The sequence below is a fragment of the Gymnodraco acuticeps genome, unplaced genomic scaffold, assembly GCF_902827175.1.
Source record: "Gymnodraco acuticeps unplaced genomic scaffold, fGymAcu1.1, whole genome shotgun sequence".
Classification (NCBI taxonomy): Eukaryota; Metazoa; Chordata; class Actinopteri; order Perciformes; family Bathydraconidae; genus Gymnodraco; species Gymnodraco acuticeps.
Genome location: NW_022990023.1, coordinates 5,268,143 through 5,281,874, shown reverse-complemented (window position 1 = coordinate 5,281,874; position 13,732 = coordinate 5,268,143). Strand labels below are relative to the sequence as shown.

General features: G+C 40.1%; 3 protein-coding genes across 7 annotated transcripts in view; 1 reads left to right on the top strand and 2 right to left on the bottom strand.

The window, feature by feature from the left end:
• Positions 1-6,744, top strand: part of LOC117544868 (myoferlin-like) — a 38,872-nt gene extending 32,128 nt beyond the window's left edge. For 3 of the 5 annotated variants that reach the window (XM_034214352.1, XM_034214351.1, XM_034214355.1), the window contains 19 exons: positions 25-190; positions 267-337; positions 477-533; positions 1,792-1,803; positions 1,902-2,000; positions 2,081-2,209; positions 2,556-2,711; positions 2,808-2,899; positions 2,998-3,168; positions 3,258-3,406; positions 3,663-3,802; positions 3,885-3,973; positions 4,065-4,160; positions 4,636-4,777; positions 4,867-4,966; positions 5,083-5,276; positions 5,578-5,687; positions 5,897-6,044; positions 6,130-6,744. In XM_034214352.1, coding sequence (XP_034070243.1) covers positions 25-190; positions 267-337; positions 477-533; positions 1,792-1,803; positions 1,902-2,000; positions 2,081-2,209; positions 2,556-2,711; positions 2,808-2,899; positions 2,998-3,168; positions 3,258-3,406; positions 3,663-3,802; positions 3,885-3,973; positions 4,065-4,160; positions 4,636-4,777; positions 4,867-4,966; positions 5,083-5,276; positions 5,578-5,687; positions 5,897-6,044; positions 6,130-6,168 — 2,160 coding nt within the window. In that variant the 3' untranslated portion in view covers positions 6,169-6,744. The remainder of the gene's footprint in view (positions 1-24; positions 191-266; positions 338-476; positions 534-1,791; positions 1,804-1,901; positions 2,001-2,080; positions 2,210-2,555; positions 2,712-2,807; positions 2,900-2,997; positions 3,169-3,257; positions 3,407-3,662; positions 3,803-3,884; positions 3,974-4,064; positions 4,161-4,635; positions 4,778-4,866; positions 4,967-5,082; positions 5,277-5,577; positions 5,688-5,896; positions 6,045-6,129) is intronic. The other 2 variants (XM_034214353.1, XM_034214354.1) reach the window with 2 other exon arrangements.
• On the bottom strand, positions 6,744-10,564 carry aarsd1 (alanyl-tRNA synthetase domain containing 1). The gene is made up of 12 exons (XM_034214356.1): positions 10,446-10,564; positions 9,890-10,018; positions 9,577-9,736; positions 9,155-9,212; positions 8,915-9,071; positions 8,652-8,768; positions 8,442-8,572; positions 8,290-8,356; positions 8,073-8,164; positions 7,495-7,549; positions 7,321-7,415; positions 6,744-7,237 (listed from the first exon to the last, which is right to left on the bottom strand). The coding sequence occupies exons 1-12, from the start codon at positions 10,482-10,484 to the stop codon at positions 7,111-7,113; spliced, it is 1,227 nt and encodes a 408-aa protein (XP_034070247.1). The 5' UTR covers positions 10,485-10,564; the 3' UTR covers positions 6,744-7,110.
• Positions 10,565-11,403: 839 nt separating this feature from the next.
• On the bottom strand, positions 11,404-13,291 carry ptges3l (prostaglandin E synthase 3 like). Its single transcript, XM_034214357.1, has 7 exons — positions 13,126-13,291; positions 12,901-13,014; positions 12,698-12,764; positions 12,503-12,601; positions 11,890-11,979; positions 11,713-11,772; positions 11,404-11,619 (listed from the first exon to the last, which is right to left on the bottom strand). The coding sequence occupies exons 1-7, from the start codon at positions 13,158-13,160 to the stop codon at positions 11,611-11,613; spliced, it is 474 nt and encodes a 157-aa protein (XP_034070248.1). The 5' UTR covers positions 13,161-13,291; the 3' UTR covers positions 11,404-11,610.
• Positions 13,292-13,732: the final 441 nt, after the last annotated feature.

Genomic DNA, 13,732 nt, shown 5'->3' with positions numbered 1-13,732 from the left:
ACTATTTCTAAACTTCCCATCCAGCTCCTTCCAAAGGAGGAGATGTACACCCCGCCCATCGTGCTGAAGGTGATCGACCACCGTCCGTTCGGCAGGACTCCGGTGGTCGGGCAGTGCACCATCACCAGCTTGGAGCAGTTCAGATGTGACCCGTACGTCATCACTGCAGAGGGAGCCATGTCTAACAAAAGTAAGGAGGTATCCAGCAAACAAATACAATTGAGACTGAAAGACTTGTTCTAATGTTGTTCTCTCACTATTTCCAGTGACTCTGATGGCTTCTCCTTCCGGTCATCTCGCTATTAACATGGAGACCAGACCACTGCTGGAAACTCAGGTAAACTCGACCCCTGTACAACAACATATTCCTCGTGTTGTTTGTTTCTAGTTTCTGTAATTTATTTCCTTTTTGTCACTAAAAAGTACATAATTTGACTCTAGTCAAATTTGACGAACTTGATTACTCTGGCTTACAGTTCATGTACAGCATGTCATCTGCTGTCAACAAAATGGCTTCCCCTACATCCCATTTTGTATGTATTGTTACTTATTAGAGCTTTCTAAATTCACACGGCTGGGCACCAATGAAACTGTAAGGCTGAGATCACTTAATCTGCACGAAAGGTGGCTCATAACATCACAATTAATTAATCTACCTGAGAATTGTCACAAATGCTGGAATTGCAATTAATTTGTCACTAATTGAATGAGCACATTTAATAATTGTTTCACAGCAGGGGCGTAACATGTACTGTATGGGCCATGGAGCAAATAAAATTACCAGGCGTTGCATAGAAGTTACTAACGTTATTTAAGGTTAGAAGTACAGTTTCCAATGTTATACTTCAAGTAAACGTTTGACAATTTTGGGAAGTGTGCATATTTAATTTTCTGCGGAGAGTTAAATGGGAAAACAAATGTTGTCTCTAATGAAATATAAAGCTACTGCAAGTATCCGGTTAATTTAGCAAAACATAATTTAAAGCTTATGCCAATGGGCCAAACAAAACTTGTTCTCATAGACTTACGTCGGGAAAGAGACGTCTATTAATCAGCAGATTCACTCAATAGCCCTTATTTAAATCTTTATGTTTAAAAAATGATACAACTGTAACTCCGATCACCATGGATGTAGAAAATCTACTTTACGGTTAATGTTTTAATGAGTGAGCTTTACAGAAACAAGCTATCTGTTTTCAGTGTGTAGGCTAAGTGTATCTAACTAAGCTACCTGTTTTCAGTCTTTCACTAAGCGAAGTAGCTACCTGTTTTCAGTCTTTCACTAAGCGAAGTAGCTACCTGTTTTCAGTCTTTCACTAAGCGAAGTAGCTACCTGTTTTCAGTCTTTCACTAAGCGAAGTAGCTACCTGTTTTCAGTCTTTAAGCTAACTAGCGAGCAGTTGTCACTATTTCTGCTAAATCAATTTAGCAGACGAGTATGCGAGTAGGCGAGTGATATCAATCTTCACATCTAACTCCTGGAGGGAAAAAAAGCAAATAAGCAAATCAATATATATTCCATGGTGCCTGTTTGCCAGAAAAGAGACTATGGCCATATTGCACTTTACTGCCCTTTGTTACGCCCTTGTTTTTGAGATTTTCCTTCAATCGTGAAATTGCAAAGGGGATCTCCTTATCAACCTTTTCTTCACTGTTTTTCTGTCTTGTCAATAATTGTAGCCTACTGTATGTGATGTTTGTATTTGTATTTGTCATTTATGTTATGTTGTATCTGCGTGTTTTTTGTGACTTGTCCTGTTTTGTGTCACCTCGCGTCCTCTTTCTCCACAGCTTGTAGAGAAGGTGAGAGTAAAAAAAAAAGAATATACCTGAGATTTTAAATTCTTATACCACATGCATACAACTATATCAAATTTAACATTGTGAATTTCAATATTTAGGAAAAAGAGACAGTCGACTGGTGGTGTAAATTATACGCTTCAACTGGAGACCAGCAGAAATGTGGCCCGTACCTCAAAAAAGGATACGACATGCTCAAAGTAAGTCTGCTTTTTTTCTTCTTCCCACACCATCTACTTTAAATGTTGAAAATGACTTAAATGTGTCTGTGTTTCCTCAGGTGTTTGACTGCGAGCTGGAGGACGTCCCAGAGTTCAAAGGGCTGACTGACTTCTGCTGCACCTTCAAACTACTGCGGGGCAAAAATGACAATGGGGATGATGACCCCAGTGTGGTTGGAGAGTTTAAGGTAGTTTGACAGAACTCAGAACACTAACACTTCATAACATCTATCAAATATTTAGCAAAACATTGTTTAATTTATTTCCTGTTGGACAGAAAAAATATATAACTTGTGAATGGAGTTGAATCTCGTCGGCTCTGAACCAAGCCCAGTTCCTGAAGATGTAGTTCGATTGATTTTAAATGGGCTTGTATGAGGTGCTTGTCCATAGTTGGTGTAAAAGATGTACGTTTACAGGTCCCCAGTAGGGAGAAGGAATAACAGCAAGCCACCAACAAAAAGTCCTCATAAAACTTCCCTTCGAACATCGAATCCATCCCTTTTTTAAGTGTGTGTGTTCTTGTACCTGCAGGGTTCATTCAAGGTGTACCCTCTGTCAGATGACCCTGGTGTTCCCCCCCCGCCCCGTCAGTTCAGAGAGTTGCCAGAGAGCGGACCTCAGGAGTGTCTGGTCCGGATTTACGTGGTCCAGGCCATCGACCTGCAGCCCAAAGACAATAATGGCAGGGTGAGAAAAATATCCTAAATACCAGGAATAAAGGAAGCATATTTTGTGGCCCAGTTGGAAACTTCTGCTTGAACTTGTGTCCTGTGTCCGGCTCAGTGTGATCCGTACATAAAGATTTCTCTGGGAAAGGACACGATTGACGACAGAGACCATTACTTACCCAACACCACCACCCCTGTGTTTGGAAGGTAAATTGACAGATTTAAACAAAGACTACAGATCATTTTCCTTTTTTTAAAGGGTAAACCCAGGGCACCCTCTCAAACAATCCCTTTGTTTTGTTCAGGATGTTTGAGACGACGTGTTTCCTGCCCCAGGATAAAGACCTGAAAATCTCCGTCTATGACTACGATATGCTGACCCGTGACGAGAAGGTCGGCGAGACCGTGATTGACCTGGAGAACCGCTTCCTGTCCCGATATAACTCCTATTGCGGCCTGCCACAAACCTACTGCATGTAAGGAAACGCCTCACAGGGGGGACATTTAGAAAAATAACCTAAAAACCTACAATTGGATCCTTACTTTATATCTGTTTGCGTCTCAGTTCTGGTATCAACAAGTGGCGGGACCAGATGAAGCCGTCTCTGATTCTGGAGAACCTGGCTCGGATGAAGGGCCTGTCCAAACCCAGGACCGAAGACAACGGCACATCACTCGCCTTCAATGGAAGAGAATACACGCTGGCTGAGTTTGGTAATGTCAATGGTCTTAAATATAATATAATAATAGTTCAAACAAGTGCCAATATAACCAATGAAATTGTATTTTTTGTTATGTTATCAATCAATTATTAATGAAAAATAATTCTGGCACATTTATTAGTTTATCCATTTAACATATTTTTTTTGTTGAGGGTTGAATCTTTGTTTCCTTTTTCCTGCATCTAATTTGACTAAGTATAATAAAACATAAGCCTAATAAAGCCGTAACATTCATTTTTCACATCCAGAGGACACCAAGGAGATCCACGAGCACTTGGGTCCCCCCCGAGAGCGCCTCTGTCTGCACGTGCTCAGAAAACAGGGACTGGTCCCCGAACACGTGGAGACCCGGACCCTCTACAGCACCTTCCAGCCCAACATCTCCCAGGTCAGAGGTCACAGCTAAAACCTACATGTGCACATTCACCCTGATGCAGCTATTTTGTAAAACTGTTTGTGTGTTCATTCAGGGAAAGCTCCAGATGTGGGTGGATGTTTTCCCGAAAAGCATCGGACCCCCTGGACCCCCCTTTGACGTCACGCCGCGCAAGCCTAAGAAGTGAGGACTTCTCTTAAACCTTTGGTGCTTCGTCCCTGGTCCCATTGAAATGCCACTGAGTTATTTATACTTACTGTGTTTGTGTGTTCAGGTACTTCCTGCGTGCGGTCGTCTGGAACACCACAGACGTGACTTTAGACGAGGCCAGCATCACAGGAGAGCACATGAGTGACATCTATGTCAAAGGGTAGGACTATTCAAATAAAATGTATGGCAGTCAGATATTTTTATATAAATTATATTTGACTTTATTGAGTGCATTGGTGACATTAAAACTAGTTGAAGGGTTCTATTGCTGCTTTCATGCCTTCATTTTGTTCACATTTTCAGTGTTTTTTTAAAAATGTTTTTCATTTTGTTACATTGTGAGTTTTCAACACTATTACAGTAAAAACACCTGATATTAATATAAGCATACACTGTACATATATTTATTGAAAGAATGATAACAAAACACTCATTATTAGAAATAAATCCACCAAACGGGGTCGTTTACTTTACAAAAGAAAAATATACAATACTGGATTATTCAGAACTTGCTTCAGTGCTAAAACAGATTTTTATAGATTTTATTTTTAATTCTTTGAATGCAAAGCTGTAAAGGAGGAATTACCAGGGATCTGTTGAACAGTAAATGTTCACTCCGTTTGTTTCCTCTGCAGCTGGATGGCGGGCATGGAGGATGAGAAGCAGAAGACGGACGTCCACTACCGCTCTCTGGACGGAGACGGAAACTTCAACTGGAGGTTCATCTTTGAGTTTGAGTATCTGCCGGCCGAACAACTCTGCCTCGTGTCCAAGAAGGTGAGGCTGATCTGAACTGACAATCAATTGACCTAGACTTATAAAAAAAAGGGCAATTTTAGTAAAATATAGTTTTCATTATTCACCAGGAGCGCTTCTGGAGTCTTGACAAAACAGAGTTCAGGATTCCCCCCAAGCTGATCGTTCAGATATGGGATAACGACAAATTCTCATTGGACGATTACCTGGGTGAGACACATTTTGAAGATCAACAAAGAAAACTTTATGTGTTTCGAGTCTTTCATTTACCTGCAGACCACCTTTACAAAACCTGACCATCATAGTGTAACACTCTGTGATCTCAGGCACGCTGGAGGTGGATCTGCGTAACCTGGTGCCTCCTGCGAAGACTCCAAATAAATGCTCTCTGAAGATGATGGAGGATCTGCAAATGGGATCTCCAGTCAAGAAGGAGAACGAGAAGTGTCTGTTCTCCCAGCAGTCCGTCAGAGGCTGGTGGCCCTGCTCCATCGAACAGGACGGAGAGAGGGTCCTGGGTGTAAGTGGGAATTAAAAGTACACCTAGAGATGGATGTACTCATTTTTTGGAGGAAATAACAGAACCCTAACGGGGTCGGATGGGCAGCAAATGTGGCATAAGATAAAGACCTCTTGTAGGCAATTCTCATCAAGGACACTGTTGGCTTGCATGCTTAAGTTTTAGCCCCAAATGTTGCGCTTCATATATACAACTCCTAAATAAAAAGTTTATATGTTGCCTTTAGAAGCTCGATGAATAGATTTGAACATTCAGAAAGTGTCGGAGATCCTCATTGTCATTATGTCGGTTGTGCTTACAGGGCAAAGTGGAGATGACTCTGGAGATCGTAGGTGAAGCAGAAGTAGATGAAAAACCTGCAGGAAAAGGCCGGGACGACCCCAACATGAACCCAAAACTGGACCCTCCCAAGTAAGACCCCACCCTGTGAAACAAACCCTTTTTTTTTACACTTGGCAGATTAAATCTAAATAAACTCCTTGTTTTGCTACCTAAAAGATGGAAATGTGTAGTTTTGCAGGTCAAATAAACATATTCATTGTCATTTATTCTCCACTTTATTACCCATTGTTTTACCTCCTCTTGTTGTTAGACTAATAATTATTATTTTATCTCATCAGACGCCCAGAAACATCCTTCTTTTGGTTCACAAACCCATGTAAGACCATGAAGTTCATCGTGTGGCGAAGGTTCAGGTGCCTCTTCATCGGACTCATCATCCTCATCTTAGTGCTGCTCTTCCTCGGCATCCTGTTGTACTCCTTACCGGTAAGAATCCACGAGAGCACAAGGAGGGTCTTTATGATTTATTCTTGAGAGAAGCTGTGATTTTAAATTATTTTTATTTTTCCAGAACTATATCGCAATGAAGTTGGTGAAACCTTCGCAATAACCCGACAAGGAGGCGGAGAAATGGAACTGGAAAACTGTCTAGAGGACGTTCACGTTACGGCCAAACCACTGTCAATATATTTGTATTGCCTATAGTATTTTATAAAGGTCTAAATGGGGAAGGGGTGCTTGCACATTTGCACTGTTATCTTATCATGAACACTTTGACAGACGGGAGCAATAACTAATGTATCCAGATCCACACACTGGGAAAACAGAAGCCCCTGTATCATTTAATGCAATACAACTGTCCTAATTTAACTTTATTTTGTTAATGTGTAAAAGATTCACTTATCGGATTTTAGATTGATTAAATGGTTGTGTTGTAGGGTGTCACTACTCGTATGTTAATGGTGTGATCAAATACATATATAATAACTGTTAAAAAAGGTAGGAGTTATTAGGACTGTTGTTTTTATTGCATTACTCTATACAAGGGTTTCTATTTTCTGCCTACTTAAATGCCAAAAACAATGTAAGACTTAAGTTACCAACAGCATAAAAGTGTCTGTATTTTGTACATTACATTTTCACTGGTCTTTTAAATTAAAGTTATTAAAAATGATGTTCAAACAGTGTTGGTTTTTGTTTTATCAGTCGGTAGAAATGCATTTTTAATGTTGCAAGCGGCTGTAAACACCACTTGCAAGCAGGGTTTCTGAAATAAGACTCAACACAAAGTCACAGATAAGGTTTAACGAAGAGTTTCAAACAGTTCAAACTGTAAATGGCATTTAACATTCAAATATAAATGGACCATTTTTCATGGACCATACAGAGGTCCATGAAATTCAAATTTTCAAAGAAATTATCCAATTTCTTGGTTTGTGTAATGACACTAACATTTAGTGTTTACCACAAAAATCAGGTAAGCTATTCTTAATGGCTTCTAAAAGTAGTATTCATAAAAAAATATGTATTTGTTGTTAAATCATTGCTGGGTTTATTCTTCCTGTTTGCATTGCTGCTCCAGGAAAGCTTCCACCTCCCCTCTGCGTGCCAGGCTGTTAGCTTTTCCTTGGAAACGTCCATTTTTTCCTGCCCCCTTCCCTTGGAGCATCTCCAGCACCCTGGAGAGCACAGGAAATTAATATCTCACCCGCAAACAACTTTTTTTAAAGCAATGGCTACATAATGTGGTGTCGTCTCTTACCGCGGGCCCATCTCGGCCACTCGCTCACTGGGTCCAGCCAGTAGGAACAGACCCGGGCCTTTCTCCTCTCCAACAGTCAGGAAAACCAAAGTTCCCTAAAAGCAGACAAAATCAGGCTTAACAAAAAAGACAGCTCAGATGTTGAAGTGAACAGGTAGAGGATTAGAAACTTACCTCAGTGGTTAACTCATTGGCAATGATGCTCATGAATTCATTGTCACCCTCTTTTCTGTAGGAAGAAAGCGAAGTGTTTTTTCTGACATGCAAAATCAATGTATGTACTTTAAATGCTGATCTAGAAACAAGCTTCCCCTGAGAGGCAAGTAAGACAAAAAAGGTTATCCATTTTCCAAAATCTTAACTTGTTTGTGGGCGACGACAACAGACTCTTTATCTAACATTTCTGGCAGTTGGACATTTCTTTGTCAGCATTATTTTAGGTGTTTTCCTTTTAGTTATCTTCAATTTGGCAAGTGCATCTACTGTCATGTCTTTCTTTTGGCTAGAAATGTATTTTAACAGCTGCTAATCTGCTGCTTTTATTCCTAGTCAGCACGTGGGGTACTAGTGCATTTGATTTCAGCCTCTTGTGGCCAAAATAAGTATTACAGAAACCACTTAATAAAGGACAACTGAAAACATGCCAAAACATTTTAAAGCTTTTAAAGATCTGACTTGAAAGTTGATCATTACATTTTCCCCTGACTTCCGTTAACTAGCCCTTCAACTTGAACACGTGTATTGTCTCTTACTTGTGCAAGCTGAAGAAGTTCCCTCTCTGGGGGTCGTTCTTAAAGTTCTGAGTGATGACGACAGCCATGTCTCGAAGCAAGCTCAGGTTAGTCTGCACACACAATTTGAATGACTGTTAGGGAGTCCATGTGCAATGTGTTGGAGTGAACATACTGTATGTTACATATATACAGAGCTTGTCAAAATGGAAAGATGTCATGTAAATGGGTCTCTTACTTTCAGTAGTAGCTTCACAGACTTCTGCAACTTGTCAACAGCCTCTACGTGCTCATCAGGTCCAGTCCTGTAGAACAAACACAATCATTTTGTCACTTAGACTTTGTGAATAACTTTAACTCACATATACTATTTAGATAATTCCCACTTACTTCAGGAGAGACACCAACGATCGCTCTGTGCTGTAGCTTTTCTCAGCATACTTCAACACCCGGTTTCCTGTCAGGAAGATCAGGTTGGTTTTGTTTTTCTTTCCCTTCTCAGTTCCCAGCAGCTTTATTATCTAAAATTGAGATTTAGAGAAATGTTAGGATTAGGAACAAATCAGATTAGGAACATCTTGAGTGCATGTGGAGTTGAACCTGTAAGTGACTGAGGTTGGACACATGGGTTCCACAGCACATGTTAGCATCGACGCCCTCGATATCAATGATCCGAATCGGCCCTGCGTGATCGTCTGGCAGCCCCCGACTCTTCACCTAGTCAACACACACAACTTGTGTAACAAATTATCCATGTTACATTTATTTCTTTAGATAGATGCTGTTGAAACCATATCTTAAACTCAAGTTAATCACACAGTTTAAAGACTGTATTTTAGCACCACTAATCTCCGTGTTTGCACCTTTTCCACAGCGGGATCATCTATAGAGAGCAGCTGAACAGTGACGGGGGTATGGACTCTGATCTTCTCGTTGACGGCCTCCTCCAGGGCCTGCAGCTGGGCAGGCTTCACCGAGGGAGTGTCCAGCTCTATGGTGCTTCTCTGACGCCCCAGTTCCCTGTAGAAAACACAGAGAAAAAAAGAGGTAAAACGACAAGCTTTTAACGTTACAAAGAAGTAATCTGTGCAGAGGTTATGTACCAGGACGTGGTCTTGTATCCAAACATGTTTTCTGCCAAAGCTGTGATCACATGTTGACCTGAGAGTAAGGAAGAAAACTAACTTAGAAAAGTGCAATAAAAATGTATAATCAGTAATGCATTTTTATTTCAATCTGGCAAACGGATTAACTCCAGTCTTGTGCTAGACAAAGACATTCTTAGAAAACAAACGCTTACAATTACCAATCAATTAGTGGGTTTCATTTATGAGTTTATCCACAAGAATTATACAAAAGCACTACTTTTAATACAATTTTTAACAGAGATGTGCTTCTGAATGTCTTGGAAATAAGTAATTCAGCGTGAAAAAGCATAAAAAAAATGAAATATAAGATGACAAAAAGACTGATTAGTTGACTTAAAGTGGGCAGCCTTTTGTTATTACCCACCATTATTACTCACCTGAGTGTTGCTGCATGTGGTCAAACCTCCTCTCCCAGTCCACCTTCACCTGCACCTCCTGCCCCTCCTCCAGAGGAGAGCCCACAAAGTGCACGGCGTCGGCCCCCTGCCTCGTCACCCTCACCACCGGGACGTCTCCAATCAGACCGTGGTCATCTGGCTGAAGCAGGACAACACAAAGCATGGACATTATCAAAAAGATATCAAGTAAAATGGCTTTTTAGTGACTTTTATTGAACATTTAGGATTTGCAGTAAACACTGATAGAAGTACCTTGATGGAGACATTTAATTAGTATGATTTTATAGCTTACCTGTCCTCCTCCTTCAGGAAACAAGATGGTGTCTTGGAGTTTGATATTGAAGCCTTTAAGAGTTTCTTTCTTTCCATTCACTTCATGCTTGAGCTCAGCTGGGCAGCAGGACACTACAGAGGTAACAAACTAATAGGAAAGAAAAACGTATAGAATTCCCTTTATTACATATTGTATAGTCTTTTTTATAAAACTAAATGGAGACTAAAAGCACCTGTGTGCATGTTAGGTATGAGACACTGGGTAATTTCTAAGGTAACTATGAATGAAATTTGAAAACTCAATGCGTTTGGTTAACAACATGACTGTAAGTGGCTAGCTAGAAATATACATAATGCAACTTTTCTTATAGGTTGTCACAGCATTATATAACATGTCAAATACCATACCTAATGTATAATTGTATTGTGTTGACAGTGTTTGCTCCTGCATCAACTGTAACGTTAGCTAGCTACCATATGCTAACCACGTCTGCAGAGCATGAATGTAAAAGGTGGTGTTTTGCAGGCTGTAAATGAGTTACACGCTGATAAATTGTATTTCAAAAGTGCCATACCTCTTTCATATAGCAGTCTCGTTGACATTGAAAAGCCATGCTGGAGTGTTTTTGAGGAAAAGCTCCACCTGAAACACGAGTAAGTTCCGTCGGCTACAACTGTCAGCAGGACTACGGGTAGCAGCGTGGTCTAAACTCCATAAACCGCCTTTTACTGGCTTCGACTTTTACCTTTTTTTAATGACACAATCTTTAATATATTCATCAAAATATTTTTTTTAAATGTCGAGGTTGAAGACCTATTCATTTTCAGTACTCTCCCATCTTATTTCTAGGTGTTGCCGGCAATGGGGTTGTGTATTATAACAACCTTATAATAAAAACACAATATATAAATTATGTTTCATGTTCTGGAATCTGTGCATCATTACCTTTCACAAACAGTTTTTTAGAAGACTGAGATATGATAATAAGCATTTCAAATATGTTTGTTGAAATGAAATGCAACTATACATAACAATACAAACATAAGAAGGCATCTGTGTCAATGTTGAGGGTTAATTTGCAGGCTTTACCAAGAATGAACAAATAATAAATGAAGCTGCTTTACTGTCATCTTCTGGCAAACACACATTTTCTCCAGTATTACGGCAGTGGCTCAGTAGGGGCTTGGACTGTGAGCCGTAGGGTCGCCGGTTCAAGTCCCCGACCAGACCTAAATATGGAGTGTGGGGACTTCTACTTGGATAGGTCCCAGTTCACCTCCTGCCCTGCCGTGGTGCCCTTGAGCACTCCCATTGCTCCCCGGGCGCTGTACAATAGCTGCCCACTGCTCCTGGTACTAGACTCCTGGTAGGATGGGTTAAAAGCAGAGAACACATTTCACTGTGTGTTGTATGCTCTGCATGTGTGACCAATAAAGAGGGTTTCATCCCTCCAAATTCTATTCTATCTACTATTAACTTTAAATAAAGGCTATTACCCCATGCATCATATCATAATGAATTTTCAAACCAAGGTTGATTCACTTGTTTTTATTCAAATTACCAATATGTCAGGAAACAGTGGACAATAAAATACCATTAAATAATCCCATAGAAAACATCAATTACATAAAAACAGTATTTTTGGATGAGTATATCAAATCATCCACAAACTTCAGCAAATAGCACTGTCTTCAGTGTCCTATCAAGTTACCGTGGCCTTCAACACAGGTGACGTTTACTCAGTCAGACTGTAGAGGAAGAGAGAAGAAAGTCAACATTAAAAATAGAGGAATGAATTCACATTTATTTGTAGGAAAACCTTCCTAAACTACTTCACTTACATCAAGATCGTCCATATCTGGTGCTTCTCCTTTGTTCTTGGAAGACATTTCTTTGATCATCTGAAAAGAAAAAGAGAAAACTCAAATCCTCACACAGGCACCTAAGAAAACTCTGAGAAAGAATATAGAAAAGTTCATTGAATCAGTTGATCTACTGGACAAATGTCATTTACTCACATCCGCGTACATATCGAACTCTTCCTTTCCATCTTCTACTTCATTCTCCCAGTCCCTCCAGTTATCAAAGTCCACGGAAATCCAGCTGGGCTGCAACAAAGATGGAGAAACAACACACTTTAAAATGTTGCAGCTAACGTAACAGCAGCTTGTTTCCAACGGTTTTTGGGGGGTGTCTGTAATTCATGCCGTCTAACTCAGTATAGTGTAAATGTCTTAAGTAAGTCAAGGCAATGTTTCCTGTGTGTCAAAAGTGTGTCGACCTCACGTTGTTTCACTTGTTTTTACATAGAACAGGAGAGGACTTTGATAATACAGCACTATCAGTGAAAATGTTCAAATAAAGCCAAGTAGTTTATAATGAGTATAAAAGAGGTCAAAGGAAACATCAGACATTGTTTTGATCTTACTCGTTATTAAAAATCCCCCTTTTCCCAATGTTTATCCCCCTTTTCCATTTAGAGTCAAAGAATACAAGTTATGTTTCTCCATTGACTGATATAGTTGATAATGATCAATTATATACAACACACACACACACACACACACACACACACACACACACACACACACACACACACACACACACACACACACACACACACACACTTACCCTAGCCTCATCCTTCTGGAGATGAGGCCATGAATAATCAGGCTTAAGCTTCCTGAGCAAGATATGGATGCTGCGGTCATAGACTCTTTCTCTGGAGTCCTGTTAATGTGTCGGAAAGATAAAATCACAGCTATATTTAACATTGCACTGATTGTTTAACAAAGAACATAAATCATGGCGAAATGTATTACTTACATTAATTTGAATGTTTTCATAGAAGGGCAGCACGTTGTAGAAGACATCATCTGTGTCGTTTTTGCAGCTGTTGTAAAGACAGGACAGGGCAACAGATTAGTACAGAAACATCACAGTTTACCACATGTTCTCAAGAGACACACAAAGAGACCAATTCATATAACTAACAGAGAAACAATACACCTACATTTTTTCAAACTTACTATAAAATCATTTTGTCTGGCTGGATATCCACCTGGACATCTTTAGGTTTATGAACAATGAATTTGACGGTGACGTATTTCTTTCTGTCATACCAAATCGCACGTGCTGGCTGGCTGTAAGGAACAAAGAGAAACTTTTATAGTTGTGACTCAAAAATACAAAAATATTATAATTAGTAAAGGAAGCATTTGTTGGTCACGACTCAAAGAGACGACAGCACTTACCTCTCCTCTGGTCTCACAATTGTAATCTTGTTCATTGTTATTCTTGCGTAGTATTAAAACGGAAACTAATTTTGTGATCCCTTTGACTGCCTGAAAGTAAAAAGCATGTGGCTGGTTTGTCCTGTGTGCTCTAATGCAGTGGCCAGGCCCTGTAGCCTATATCTAAATATAGAGCAGTGAGTATCAGCTGCTGGGGGAGATGCCAGACCCTTCCCCTGCCCTTATTGGTCCGTGGAACTTTCCGGAAAACAGATGCCTTTTCTTGGTTCTCCCAATTCTTCTGGCTTCCTGTGTGTCAAAGAATATATTTCAAAAATACTGCTGCTGGTTTATAAAGCACTGAATGGTTTAGGCCCAAAATACATTTCTGACCTCCTGCTAAATTATGAACCATCCAGATCTCTCAGGTCTTCAGGGACTGGTCAGCTTTCTGTCCCCAGAGTCAGAACTAAACATGGAGAAGCAGCGTTCAGTTATTATGCTCCAAATATCTGGAACAAACTCCCAGAAACCTGCAGGTCCGCTGCAACTCTTACTACTTTTAAATCCAGACTAAAGACTTTTCTTTTTGTCGCTGCTTTCAATTGAACTATTCATATCTTAGACT